At 38.1% G+C, this 15,583-nt stretch overlaps 1 protein-coding gene across 1 annotated transcript in view; it reads right to left on the bottom strand.

The window, feature by feature from the left end:
* Positions 1–10,923, bottom strand: part of rgs18 (regulator of G-protein signaling 18) — a 54,403-nt gene extending 43,480 nt beyond the window's left edge. The window contains exon 1 of the mRNA XM_031900035.1: positions 10,758–10,923. Coding sequence (XP_031755895.1) covers positions 10,758–10,807 — 50 coding nt within the window. The 5' untranslated portion in view covers positions 10,808–10,923. The remainder of the gene's footprint in view (positions 1–10,757) is intronic.
* Between the last annotated feature and the right edge of the window lie 4,660 nt (positions 10,924–15,583).

Here is a 15,583-nt window from a genome sequence, read left to right as displayed (position 1 = left end):
CCCCCACATGCCGAACCCTAGCACCAGGCAAGCAACACACAGTTCGGCATGTAGGGTCTTTGCGACAAATTACCCTATCCACCTTTCTAATAATTGAATCCCCTACAACTATAGCCTGCCTTCCCTCCCTAGCACTATTCCCCCCACCTGTATTAGAGGTGCCGGCTCCCAGGGGGCTCTGAGAGTCAGCCCGCTCCATACATGCTAGCTCAGAGCTGTCTTCCCCAGCATCTTCACCTAAAGCGGCAAATCTGTTGGATTGTACAAGCTGTGAACCAGTCCCCCTACCCTTGTGTCCCCTACTTCCCCTCTTAACTGTTACAAATTTGTCTCCCTCATTAACCTCCACTGTCCCTTCTCCACCCCCCACTACACCGGCCCCTGCCAGTGGTTGCTCAGTGAGCCTCCTGTTCTCCCCCATGCTTGCAGCTGCCCTCAGTGCTGCCAGTTCCCCCCTTAGATTCTGCACCTCAGATTCCAAGAGGAAAACCCACCTGCATCTCTCACAAGTAAATGCTGCATGGAACTGCTGCTCCAGAACCACATACATGCGGCAAGATGCACACTGAGTAACACCAGCAATCATACTGCAACTCATATTGCCACTGGGTACTTACAGTCTCCCGAGTGCAATCCCTTGTATAGTGCCTTTTAAGTTTCAAACGCCTTTTTTGTTTTTAACGCCTACTATACACTTAATCTACATGCAACACTTTAAATTACATGCAAAACTCGCTAGCAGCTCCCAAACTCGCTGTGCAGTCAGAAACTTATTGAGGTTCAAAAACGACAAATGGTCACAATGTCTCTCTCCCCCCGCAGGGCGCAATGGGTTAACCCCAGCTTTCAGTTTATGTGCTTCCAGTGGAACCTAGGCGATGCACTGTCTATCCCTAGGTCTGTACACTGGTAACCCTACTGGGCAGTATTACACCTAATAATACCTCTGCAAAACCTTGTTGGGGCCAGAATCTGCTTGCTAGCTAGCCCTGCCTGTCTGTCATACCTAGTGTGATCTATTACAGGAGCTGCCTGACCTGTCTGGACCTACCTAAACCCAAGTTCCATCACAATCTCCCCACCTCCTTGTTAAGGAGGAGAGCTTTCCAAAATGGCTTTCAGCCTCATGACTGCTTTAGCGCAGTGCCTCCACCTAGTGGACACTGAGGAACACACCTCAAGGGACTTTCCACTAGGAATAATCACACACAGTTTTGCAGCAATATTAAACTTTATATAACTGTTGAAAATGGACGTAAAACAACTTTATGGATAACTGATTATCCTGCTCTGAGGAACCTGTGCAGTCTATCCACTGCTGGCACAGTCAGTCTCTATAGGTGCCCAGTCCCAACCAAAACCCTTTTTGTCAGTTCAGTCCCTTCCCCAAGAGCACTTAAGTCCCCCCCCAGGTAGCGCTAACTGCCCCAGAGTACCTTCCCCTATGGAAAGATGGCTGCTCCCACATAGCAGGCAAGCGAACAATACCTGTTCTCACCAGGGGACACACACAGAGATTCCACAGAGCACTTTGTACTCCCTGGCAGCCCTGCAGGCTCTTATCCTTTTAATCTTAACGCACAACACTTTGTACTGGCTGCTCACTCTGGATCTCTCTTTCAACACTGGCAAACAACAGCAGGGGCTCCCTTTATAAATTGCTGGGCCCGCACCTAGATTTTTGGCTCCAATCTAAGCACACCTCTCCTAGACGTGCACTGGGGCATCCAGCCAATCGGGTCCCTCCCCAGTCTGTAGCTAGGCTGGATGATGTCACAGACTGAGACAAAGGGAACAGGGTTCTCTGATCCCCTACATTCCCATTACATTAAGGACTCTTTGTACCTGTCCAAATAACTAGGGGACTGCCAGTGAGAAAAGGCACAATTTTGCCAGTTACCTACACCATCCTAGCTCCTTTTATAGCTAAACATGTGAAAACAGATCCATGTATAGGTTAAAACTATTGTTTTCTTTATTATGCTTTTTTTTTGTTGAGAAATTGTATTTTTTTAGTGCAAGTAATACAGACGCTTCCTCTGGGATACAGAAATACAAATTTTTAAAATGCAATATGCAAAAAAATGTTAAAAGGAAGAAATCTACACTTTGGCCTACAGCATATACAGATGAACATGCTTCTTATCTATGGCTTATAGAACACAAAATGATACAGTAGAAATTACAATTGAAAAAAAGGGGGTGTTAATGAATTATTAATGTGGTATGGCATAGTTGGATATGTCGAGCCATCTAAATCAAATATCTACATAGATTTAGCTCCATCTGTAGTTTTGTAATGAGCAATATTAACAAAAATAAAGACAAGACATTTTTACCTCTTTATTTTCCCTTTAAAACTATAAGTATTCCAAGCAAATAAACCCAGCTCCTTTGGAAACAAAAACGATTCCTGCTAGAATTATATCAGTACCCTAGTGATACCTTTGCTGATATTAGTGCAGATTACCAAAGATAATCAAGCTAATTCATCAAATAATGAAAATGAAATTCGAGGTGAGCAGGTTCTTTCGAGAGCATGGTAGGCATCACACAGTCTTGTGTTTAAGGGAGATAAGCTTTAATAACCCCTCAAGAAAGAAATGTCTATTAAGTTTTAAAGTTCTAAACAACTTAGTTTGTCTATTAATATCATTAGCTATCAGGCATATCATTTGCGGCAGGACTAATATAGCCTTTACTCCACATCACAGAAACACAAGCAGTGATTGATTTGCTAGTAAGCAAGTCAGCAGTTCCTACGTGCAGCAGGCTGTAACTAAAACTTACAATTTAAACACGTCTGGCAAAAGCTCCAGGGCTATAGATGCACAATGCTGAATGCTGCACAGCTAGGGGACTACAAATTCTATTGCCAGGAGGAATATTTTCCAGTCGGCCACATTTTCACTTTGAAGTATATTACAGTAAACACAGTTCATGCAATAAAGTGAAGAATATGGTATATTGAACAAGAAACTAATTTACTCACGCTAGAGCAAAGATGCAGCCCTCCTGTAGTCGCAGTCTGTCCTTAATTTAAAGGGATAAGCCGATTGTAAAAAAAAAAAAAAAATCAGTGTCCCAAGAAAATATTTAAAATTGGACAGCTGCATTTCTTAAGACTAAGAACTAGTGATAAGCTAATCTGTCCCATTTTACTTCGCCATTAAGTTCGTGAAACAGTAAGAAAATTTGCGAAACGGCGGAAAATTCGCAAAATGCATTTGTTGTGCGATTTTATTTGTTACCCGCACTTTTGGACGCAACTGTGACTTTTTTACGCTACCGCGCCCCCTTATTTGACGCAACTGCGCCTTATTTGCCACGACCGTGCCCTTTTTTTGACGCGCCCAATTTGACACGCAACAAAAAAAAAATTCTGTGCGACAATTTTTTCCGTGGTGCATTAGCGCAGAAGTTTTGCGAAACAATTTGCCAATGACTAAAATGCGGAAATTCGCTGCGAATTCATGCCTGGCGAAAACATACGCTCACCACTACTAAGAACGCCTTCTTTCATCCTGTTAGCTATAGTTATGTTTAAAAGGCTGCACATAAAACAACATTGTAATATTGTAATAATTGTGCTTACTATACATAACCTGTGTAGCACACCCGTGAGATATTTGAACGTGTGTGTTATTTGAGCTATGCACGATTATGTAGTCCTCCTGAATGGCAACTCCCTGCAACTCCCAGGACCTTGCTGCCCCTTAGTGAGTGCGTACCTGGTAGCTGGAGATCCGCCTGCTTCTATATTTACTCCAAACAGCATTCAGTAGTCGTACAGGTATCAGACCCCTTATCCGGAAACCTATTATCCAGAAAGTTCCGAATTACGGAAAGCCCATCTCCCATAGACTCCATTATAATCAAATAATTAACATTTTTAAAACTTATTTCTTTTTTCTCTGTATTAATAAAACAGTAACTTGTACTTGATCCCAACTAAAATATAATTAATCCTTATTGGAGCCAAAACAATCCTATTGGGTTTAATTACTGTTAAAATAATGTTATTAGCAGGCTTACGGTAGGAGATCCGAATTATGGAAAGACCCCTTAACTGGAAAACCCCAGGTCCCAAGCATTCTGGGTCCCATACATGTATATGCAAACACAGGTATCACTCACTGATATCCAAACCAGGGACTTCTATAACTCCAGATAATCTCGCTAATCTCCTCGGAGGGGCCTGAAGCTGCCCAACTAAATAACCCTGTCTATCCTTTCACTCCTAGAGTGACTATAACATATCTAACTAAACTGGCTCCTGTAGATACCTCCTAGTGAAGTGGAGTCCCAGGAAGAAGATTTCATTAACATGTGAGTCATACCCTTTTATATTGGAGAACACCTCCACCTAGTGGGCATTCCTGAACTGCAGGGGAAACTCTCTCTGGTGACCTGGAAAGAATAGTTATAGTAAGCACATTATTAGGTCCACCTTTAGGTGTCCACATCTAAATAAAGGTCACTTGCTGGCATGCCTGCCTAAAGGGGAACCTAAGTAAAGAGACTTAAATTTTAGGGTCCCTACACTTGTATGATGTAAGAAAAGAATTCCTCCTACACAAAACCTCATCTGGGCACTAGCCCAGCAGAAAAATATATATACAACTTAATGTTGTTTTCCTTAATTTAAACACACTGCAAACCATGCAAGAAAGTGGAAGTGAAAATGCTTGTTCCTTGCCTTACATGCAAAAGATCTTTAAATATAATCATATATTATTAGTAACATAGCTGTTGAGATTTTATAAACGTTAACCCTTTGCCCAAGGAATATATACTTACCTTCTAAAAGTTCTTCTCTGAGCACTCTGGGATCTGTGAATTGAGCCATGTCTTTGCAATAGTTTAACACAGCCATTGTGCAATCAGTATACACTAAAATGTGTGAAGGACTAAGAAATAATTCTTAACACTTTCAGTAATAAATAGCTGGATGCCGTTTTAAAGGGAAAAACAATAAAATTAATGAGTTGTAAGGCAAACAGTCCAACCCAATGCTACCTTAATACAAAACACCTTCACATGGGATCTATAACGATGTAAAAATGTAACAAATTGATGTTTCACTCCCTATTGACTTTAATCTGGTGCAACTAAATGAATTTTTCAAAATGAAATATCCCAAATTAGACATAAAGGTTTAATAGTCCATCATGAAAACACCATTTCTCAGGTATGCTAATAGCAAGGGCCGCAAATGAATGTTTGTAAATACACACAGAATGTTGGATTCTAACAATTCAATGGTAGCAGTCACCCTTTTTTATATTTTGCTCAGCAGCTGTAGCTGGAAAGCTATACATTTAATCCATTTTATATAGACATAATGGTTTTATTATTGTATTGTTTTTCTGTGTATGATTGTTTACAATTAGTAGTTGCTATTTCTATTGGGAAAGCATTGCTTCACCAAGATTAATCATGTGACCATCCGCTGCTTCCAGAACAGTGAAAAACATCCTTACTGCATATTTTGTTCATGTGCTACGTGTCACGGGGCCAAGCCAACCTATTGCTTAGTGCTGATTTGTTGGGGGGTAATTAGAAATTGTCTCAATGTGCATTGGTTCAACATTTAAGAAGTGTGATCTGAGAGTCCTGCACACATTTCTGTGTCATACAGTTTTCCAGATTATTGTGTGGGACATTTTGCTTGATGCCTTTTTATATTTCTCTATATGAAGGAGGCTATCTTCCCTGCTTCAGCAATATATCTGGTTTCTGCATGCTCTTTTGCTTATAACACCCTTATTATTATTATTATTATTATTAACATTTATTTATAAAGCGCCAACATATTCCACAGTGCTGTACAATAAGTGGGTTTCATACATTGGACATACAGAGTAACACATAAAGCAATCAATAACCGATACAAGAGGTGAAGAGAGCCCTGCCCAAAAGAGCTTACAATCTGCAAGGAGAAAGGATTGAGACACAAGGTACTTCTACTTTTAAGCGACTCTGTCTACTATAGGTGTCCACAAACCCCCATATGTAATAAATGGCACTAAGTAACAGTAACCTATAGCAACCTATGACATATCTGCTTTTTAACAGGTGACCAGTAAACTCTACCTGCTGATTGGTTGCTGTGGGTTACTACTCCTGACATTTCCAGTATGGTTAATGAGTAAATAGGAAGTACCCAAGCAGGCAGTTTACAATTATTTACAATTTGATGCATCTTTGTTGCATTTGTTTTGGTAAAGTATTATTACCCTTTAGTATTACCCTTTAGTTGAAAATTGTAGTACTTTTTATATTGTCAGACACAGGGACAGATTTATTTTGATGAGATACAATTCCAGATTTTCTAATATATAAATATGTATCACATAAAAACTTTATTGCAGTCTATGGGAAAAAAAACTGGAACTGAATTAGGAGAGAAAAATGTTCTCCTCAGATTAAATTTCACCCATACATTTTAACATAATTCAATTTGGCCCTTAATTAGATGATGGAAACGTATCTCCTAATTTAGTTCCTGAATTCCCCATAGACATTTCTTGAGTTGTCATGATAAAAACTTCAAGATAATTTTTCCTCATCCAATTGAATCTGGTGCAATGTATTCTAACAGAGCAACTTTTTTGCTTGGATCGTCACTGAATGAGACCTGAAATACTCATGCAGAAAATGTAAAACTTTATTTCCTTTAGCTGTTCTGTCAATTCCATTACTTTAGTTAGCATCTGAGTAAATGAAATAACCATCATTATAGTTTTTGTTCAAACCTGTAGTTTCCTCTTGATTAATACAAATCACTCTATAACAAACTGAGAACTCTGAGAATTAACTTCCATGTTCTTTTAATACTAAAAGTACCTGCTGTGATCATTTCATACACATTACACAACTTCCTACATTTAACTAATTGTTACAATGAATTCCTATATGGGAAAGCAGATTTAGTAATTTTCAAATTCGAGTTTCTTTAAAAATAGATTGATGTGAAAAAATCAATAGATTTTTTTTTTTTTTTTACAATAGATATTTTTTTTATTGTTAGCATATAAATGAAAAAACTTCGAATGGAAAATCTTGATTGCCTTAATTTGTAGAATAAAGCTGATTGCAGAGAAAATTGCATTGTTCTATTCATTTTTTACAAATTTGATTGTTTTGAGTGTTGTGACACTCAACAAGTAAAATAGCTTGATGTTAGGATTAGGGTAAAAAAAAAAGACTTTAAAGGAGAAGGAAAGTCATTTTGGCATTTTACTGCCGGATTTGTAATGAAGGCACCCACAAATCCGTGCCTGGCCACCTAGAACACTATCTTTATTCTGCAGAAAGCATTACCATACCTGAGTAATAAGCCTAGAAGCTCCCTCCATTTGTTTAAAATAGCAGCTTCCATTTTAGCTTGGTCTTCATAGCTACCTGCTGCATCTTTCGCCATTCGTAGCTCAGATCACACATTCCTAAAGGAGTAGGAGTGAGTTTTATGAATTCTAATGGGAAGGCGGAGCAGGAGAAGGGAGAGAGCTGCGCAGACTCCGCCCGGGAATGAAGGATTTTTCAGAGCGGGAGTTTGATACCGAAGAACATGTTTACAAAAATGGAGAAAAGAAATACTGTGTTTCTTTTGATAGAGGATTCAGTGCAGCTTTTCTGTGAGTGCTTATGGCTGTATTTAAATAGACCTTTCTGATAAAATGGAGGATGGGGATGCAAGCCAATTATATAGTGGCAGTGTGATGACCATGAAAATGTTGCATACTCACAAGTTCCCAATGCTGCCCACTGAAACACTGAAAAGCGCTGACATACTGAAGGTAGTCTGATCCTAGAAAAAAAGGGATCAGTAACCCTAATGTTAGTAAATCCTTGGTTGAAAGGATTGTTAATGGTCAGCTCATATCCGAGGGGAATACCTTTTCAAGGTCAAATTTTTGTGAAAGAAATATGTTCCAGTGGGTGCATTTGATCTAAAGAAGGTTGCTTGTATTAAGGTGAACATTTTATTTATACCCAGCTAGGTCTATTATATGCTCATAGAAGTAGAAATGGATATTAACAGCCCTGTAATTATTTCAATTTCATTACCAAAGATCATTTCCCTCTAGATTGCTTTCTTCATCTAATTTTCTTCGTGCCAAATTGCATTTAAAAGAGGAAACTGCTGGTTCACCTGTATTATTATATTTTGGAAATGTATGTTTGTCAGAAAAGTCACCATACACATCTGTCACTGTTTTTTTAACAAAAAATTGAAAAGCTACATTACAACTGACCATATCAATTTCCCTTTCTGGTTTCTGTTTAAAAAGCACAGAGCTAAGGTTTCAATATTCAGATTAAAGAATACATTTAATTTACTTTAAAATCATACAGATCATAACCCAATTTTCAGTTTATTGCCTAGAAGGAACTATGCTTTCTGAATAAAATCTTCACTGACAGATAATTTAAATTCCAATTAGAGACCTATCAATGAATCTTAACAAAGGCATATGCATTTGAATAAATATTTCCCTTTTACATATTTTACCTTGAGATCACCTGACAGGAAAAAAAAATGTAGGCTCTAACTTTAACAGGAAGAAGTCTAGGAATAACAGACACACCTCTGTCCATTCATTGGCTGAGGTGACCTAGCATGTATGTGTGGTCTTGGTTTGTGTGTGTTGCAATTGTGTAGAAGCAAAAAACAAATAAACCCCTAGCTGCAGTCTTGCCAATCAGACAAACAAACTCCACTTTCAATATTAGACAAATGTTAGTGAGGAAAAGACAAGGATGAGGCAAAATTGTAGTTGAAGATAGACCAAGCGTCAGGGCAGGCAGCAAGATCTACTATCAAGGACAGGTAAGGGACAATAACTGGAGAAACCAGACAGATATACAGTACTAGTACAGGCTTGAGCAAGATCTGACTAAACAGAATTGATTTTGGGCATGGTAAAACAAAGATGAACTAAGATTTAAAGGAACCTTGGTGCCAGAACGTCCCAAACACCATAATGAATGTATCAGAGCTAAGACACAAGCAGAGTAGTGCAACATAATTGATTGCATTGCCATTTGATGACCTGTGAAAACTTTGTATAACTTTATTTACTGTATAAAGTGCCACAAGGGTACGCAGCGCTGTACAATCTTACAAAATACAAAATTACACACAGGGCAGACAAGTGTTATAATAAATAAATAAAATAAATATATATATAAATGCACAGGGAATAAGTGTCATGTGGTATGAGACACAGTAGGAAGGAGGTCCCTGCCCCATAGAGCTTACAATCTAAGTTATGGTAAAATTAATGGTAAAGCTTGAAGAGGCAGAGCATCTGACAATATCCTTACTACTTATCAATATTATGAATTTTAGAGTGAAATGTACTGTACAAGAATAGCAGCCATATTAACAGAATAGCAACAGTATTAACATAATAGAAGTAGCATCAGATGTTCTTTGTAAGGCCCTCAAACATTTGTTGATGAGGCCCTAAAACATTTGTTTTGATTTTTTTTAAACCAAAATCACGATTGTATGTCACATATGGCACATAAGGATGGTTGTTAATGAATATGTCAATGTACTGTACCTGCTTATAAAATGACTGATTCAATGAATGTGTACCACACAGTAGTCTCCTCCTTTAACCTCTCCCTAATTATATTGGCATATGGGTGGTTTCTCCCTGCTTAAGCACTTGTTTGTACCTAAAGATTCTTTTAAAAAATCAAAGGCTTTACTGGTTGTATTATGCTATTCCATTTTAGGAAGGAACCAGAGCAGTGTGTTAGGAGTTATGGGAGGAAGGAAGTGAAGGGGTCATTCTTTTTGCCTTGAACAGCTCCTGCCCACCCTCCCGAGAGCAAATGGTTAGTGGAGTGTGGGTGATTCTAGTATGGAGTTGCAGAAGAAGGGGCTCCCCTAAGGGTGGGAGCCTGTGATAGGCATATAAAGTGTAGAGCATAACAGGGGTTAGACCTGGAGCCAAAGTGATTGAAAGGGCCCAGTGAGTTATGGAGGAAAGCCGCACCTAGGAGGGACAACAAACGGGTATATAAGTGTAATTGTTTACATTAGCTTACACTTAACTGATATTTATATGTGCTGGTTATTATTTATGTACATAAATAAATAAACCAGCTGTGGCCTTTTTTCACCCAAAGTGTTTCATGTGGTCTAGTATGTCATCTTAATAAAGGGGGGAAGAACTTTAGGTTGTTGGGAGGGGCCGTCCAAGTGTCAAGGGGTAAAGGCGACCTCAAAAAACTTTACTTACTGGCTTATTAACTCCTCACAATTTAAAGAGCCATTGCTCAAAAAGAAATAAATAAAATTGAGGTCTGCCTCAAACCACGTTTACTGAGTAGCAATAAGTCTAGGAAGATTCTCATTCTTCAAGGTCATCATATACAGTATATGGTAGAATTAAGTCTAAAACTTTTCTGAGTTTTCTTGAAAACATTTCTTGAACGTAAGAAGCCAGTTGGATGAGTGGTAAAAGTCCAGTTGTTTTAGACTTAATTCTACCAAATTTTTACTGATAGAACAAAGTACTTATAAGACTGGGGTGTGAAGAGCATTAGATGTACTAGAGGCCTCTCCCTCATATAAATAAAATGTTGCAACCAGAAAAGAGAAGGAAATGTGAAAAAAACAAATATAAAATATCTGTAGCACAAAAGACAAGACTTGAACTATAAATATCAGTGTTTCTTTTCACAAATACAGTAGCTTCTGACCTTTCACCACTCACATTAAATGTTTCCCTTACCCTCTCTGTGGGTCTTCTGTGTCAGAGTCCAAGCTGTTTGCTGTTGCCATTTAGCCACTGTTCAACGTAATGATCTGAATTTGCTTCCCTGTGACAGATGATCTTTTGCTGCTGACTTGGTAATATTTCTCGTGTTCTCATGCACCCTCAGTTCCTTGTTTACTTGAATTCACACATCATTACTTAGTGAAAACTGAAAAGTAATAAAGACTACTTAATGGCCTGGAATGTTTAAATGGCTAGGAGAACTTTTGAGGTTGTTTTTTTATTACCGAGATGGCAAGAATATGAGTGACAGAAATAATGTTCCTTTGCACGTGTTGAGAACAATTTAACATTAGCACATTATTTAAAGTTAGTGGATGGGCATGACGTTGCTAATACAACATTCATTATTTTACATTCAGTTTATATATTATACACACAGTGTTTCAACCAGCAGTTTATTAAGACATGAAATGTGGCTTGTGTTACTTGTCATTATACAAGATTTTGAGAAGTTAGTGATATATAGTCATTATTTGTATATTACATTATACCCATAGGTGCTAATAATTAGCAGAAGTTACTGTGCTTATTCTAATCTGTCAAAAGCTTTTGCAAAACTTTATAATCCTCAGGATCACCAGAAGGGTTAATTAAAATAGACTAGTGCTTGAAATAAATGATTTTTTTTGTACCTAGAATAGCATGAGGTTATCACAGCATAGTAAGAAGTAGCTGCTGCAGCCTGCACTATTTACAATGTTTGCAGCTATTTGGTGCAAGGACAGAGCACACACACGTACAGGAAAGCAAAGGTGAGAAAAGAGAAGTCTTGCTTGTTAATTTACTCAGGCTTATTATTCTACCCACAATACTTAAAATATAGCAGTTGTTAATTGGTTTTACTGTACATGCTGCACCTCATTAACTAACGAGCCTCAGAGTCTCTAGTGATTCATTTAAAAATAAAACCTAGCTGGTCCTGGACTTCAGCACGGAACCTTCATTCTATAGAGTAAACTCCCCAGACAGAATAATTTTCCTCAAGACCTAATCATATATCTCAGATTCATTAAGGAGAATAAATCACTAATTATAAGATGTTTATCACAAATGTTAATAGCTAGCACCCTTACTTTCCACTGTACCATGTATCATGAGGGTACAGTTAGCTAACAAGCTGCAAATATCTATTTTTTATGCAAAGTCTTACTGTCAATATGCCAATATATCTCCAGTTCTCCCCTTCTTAATTACTTGTTATGTTGAGATCTTGGATGTTACTAGTGACTGCCAGAGTATTCATTTAGCAGCCTGAAAAGTGAAAGTTCAGCTTTTCTCAATTTTTTTTCTGTTTAAAAATTCAAATAAACTCATTTTTACCACAAATGGCTGACATTTATTAAAGAAGTCTGAACTGAAAAAGTATGTGTGGGAAAAAGTCACAGAAGGTTGAGAAACTGCCGCTTTTCAAATTGTTGCCCCCCCCAAAAAAGCATCAAACATCCGAAAACATCTAAAGGTTTAAAGCAAAGATGGATCCTGCACGAAAGGGGAGGGAAATCTGCCATTGACTTCTACATGATCTCAACAAGTTTTAGCTGGGGAATTGTTGGATTTAGATTTGTAGCCATTTTGTTTCCCAGTAAATCTTAAAAAAGTTACAACTTTTTTTTCTGTGACTTTAAGAGCTAAAAAAAAAAACAAATAGGAGGAAAAAATGGCCCCATTAATGTACCACAATACATGCATGTATTTGATGACAAGAACTGATCTTCTGGTTTATCTCATCTACACAGCGGTGCAGTGGTTAGCATTGCTGCATTGAGTAACTGGGGTTCTAGGTTTGATTTAGGCTTGGACACTGTCTGCACGGAGTTTGTATTTTCTTCCCTACTTGTATGGGTTTTCTGCCAATATGCACTTTTCCCTGTATCTTAAACCACTTCCATTAAAGTTACTTGCATCCAAATGCAAACGCTCTACTTACTTCTATAGTTCTCTTAGTTGTGCCCAGTGGCAATTAGCCCTTCCTGCCTTCCGTTCCAAACTGAGCTCTGCTACATCTAATGAAACATGGCGCTGTGTGAACTATGGAGCACTATCACTTCCTAACCAGGTGGCTGCTACAAAGCTCCTTCAGGACCCTGTGTCATAAGACTGTGAAAATATTCAGCAATTGCCTGATTTACAGTGAGTAGGACGCCATTATGCTGGACGCTGCATGCAACTCAATTGATGATTGATGCCCAGTTGCAGGTGCAATGACATATGAATTCTGGGGGAAATTATTGGGTGTATCTTGGGTCAAAAATGAAGTACAACTTTAACATGGGGTTTGCCTGCTAAAGTTGATTACTTTTTTTTGTATTACTTTTATTGCCTTGAATTTTACTTAATTCATGAGGGGAAAAAGAAACATAATAGAGCATATCAAATGGGTATGCTGTATATTTGTGATACTAGAACTAGAGTACATTTCTGCCACTCTCTATTTCTATAGCATTGTTAGAACTGTATTTCCAAACTAAATAAACAAATAAATGCACCCCTAAAAATCCCGTAGAAATTAATAAAGAGTGGAGGACTGTGGCAAACTGTTACGGTTAAAGTCTAGAAACATGAATGTTAATTCTTCATCAATAGAAACCACCTTACTGTATGTCTAACATTCCCTGTGGTTATTGGACTTTAGCTAGCAACACAAACTTAAATAGCACAAATTATAAGTTGTCAAGTGGTAAACCCTGTTATTTACATTTCAACCTCTTTCTTTTAAAAAGACACTTAAGGGGTCATGTAATAAAAGGCATTAAGTTTGCCCAGGAACCTCACTGCCCTCACCATAAAAAACCACCTACACTGCTTCAAAAGAAAGTTCTGTTCCTCTAATCTAAAGGGGTGACCTCTGGTGTGCTGATCATTTTTATGGGAAAAAAAAACATCCCCCATCTGCCTATAATCCCCTCTAATGTACTTGTACAGAGCAATCAAGTCCCCTCGCAAGAGCCTCTTTTCCAGAGAAAACAACCCCAACCTCGATAGTCTAATCTCATAGTTTAAATCTTCCATCCCCTTAACCAGTTTAGTTGCAGTCTCTGCACTTGCACATTATTAGTAGTGATGGGTGAATCTGTTCTGTTTCGCTTCGACGCGAAAAATCAGTGAAACAGCGAAAATGTTTTTCCAAGCTCCAAATTAGGTGAAGCCCATCTTCCATGCACTCCATTTTAATCAAATCTTTTTTTTTTTAAATTCTGTAATTATAAAAGTACCTTGTACTTGATGGTAATCAAGATATAATTAAACCTTAGTACACACAAAACAATGATATTGGGTTTGATTAATGTCTAAATTACTTTTTAGTAGATTTAAGGTATGGAGGTCAAATCCCTGAACTGGAAAAGCCCAGCTCCTAAGAATTCTGGATAACAGGTCCCATACCTGTCTCTTATTAGCTCATATAATATCTATAAATGTTAATATAGCCATCTACATTCTTTTGCCATACATTTATAAACTTTAAAATTAAACAACCAGATGCCATATTTGGCTGCATCTCCCTTATCCAAAAGTCTACTAAAACATGTCAGAGAAAAATTGTCTGCATAATTTAATTCATCCCTTCTCTGGTTATAATTTAAACACAAGTTGTTGTCATCTGTCAAGTTGACTGCTGCAACCTCTTCTGCAATTATAACCTCTTCATCCTTCGCTAAGTAATTTCATTTTTCTACATTTCTCCTTACCTTGGGATCCATACAGACATTTCCATCTTTCTTTCCATCTAACTTTCTTTTTACTCTTTATTCTTTAGAGTCATTAACTATTAAAATGCTGGTTTATATCCAGTAAATTAAGTAAATAAAACAAAATCATAATAAAATATTGCTTCTATCTGTCATTCATACCATTAGTATAGGTATTGCCTCACAGGTATATCTTCATTAGCTGGGGTATTGAAAGCTTTCCCTGTCTGTCTCATTAAAGATAACTTGATTAAGAGTAATTGTGCTGAAAGGGGGACTATCACAAATAAAAAACTGGTTTATTTGATAAAGTGATTAAAATAAATGCATTTGTGATATGTATCCATAAACTTACTGTCTGTAAAACAGACAATGACCAGCTAGAATGTCTATAGAGCAGTGATCCTCAACCAGTGGCTCGGGGGCAACATGTTGCTCACCAACCCCTTGGATGTTGCTCTCTCAGTGCCCCAGGGGACTGAAGGGGAGCAGAGAAGGGGGCCGGCCTCTGGGCCCCCAATTGTGAAATCAGGCGCTGCCTTCGTTATGTGGAAGGATCGAGGGGGAGGTAGTGCAACTGCAACTTACTTATGCTGTGTGCAAAAATATAGAACAGAGAACTAGTTTTATTGTCCAAGAAATTCAAAGCAGGGTTATGAATACTCACAGCCAACAGAGGCAAAGTAGCACAAATGATAAAAAATGTCTGGACAGTCTGGGTCCAGATCCCATACAGCAGACATGGATCAGGAAGAAGACTAAGCCTGATTCCCTCATACTTGGGGGGGGGGGGGTGGCCCTTGAGGCGACAGCACCAGTCAGCCCCACTCTTTCCAGTCCAACCCTGCATGACTGACTAAATTCTCATTCATGGAGTCCCGACTTCACTAGAGGTACAGGTCCCAAGACCATGTAGAAGTCAATGGCAGATGTCCCTTCTCTTTCCTGAAAGATCCTTCTTTTGTCTCTTTTTCTTTCTCTTTTTTCAGATTTTTGATGCTGGTTTTTGTGAGAAAATTCAAAAAACGTGAATTTTCGGGGGCGACAATTTAAAAAAAGTTGGTTTCTCTGACTTTTTCTGCACTGACTTTT

This window comes from Xenopus tropicalis, chromosome 4 (assembly GCF_000004195.4).
Source record: "Xenopus tropicalis strain Nigerian chromosome 4, UCB_Xtro_10.0, whole genome shotgun sequence".
Taxonomy (NCBI): domain Eukaryota; kingdom Metazoa; phylum Chordata; class Amphibia; order Anura; family Pipidae; genus Xenopus; species Xenopus tropicalis.
This window is presented reverse-complemented; position numbering and strand designations above follow the sequence as displayed.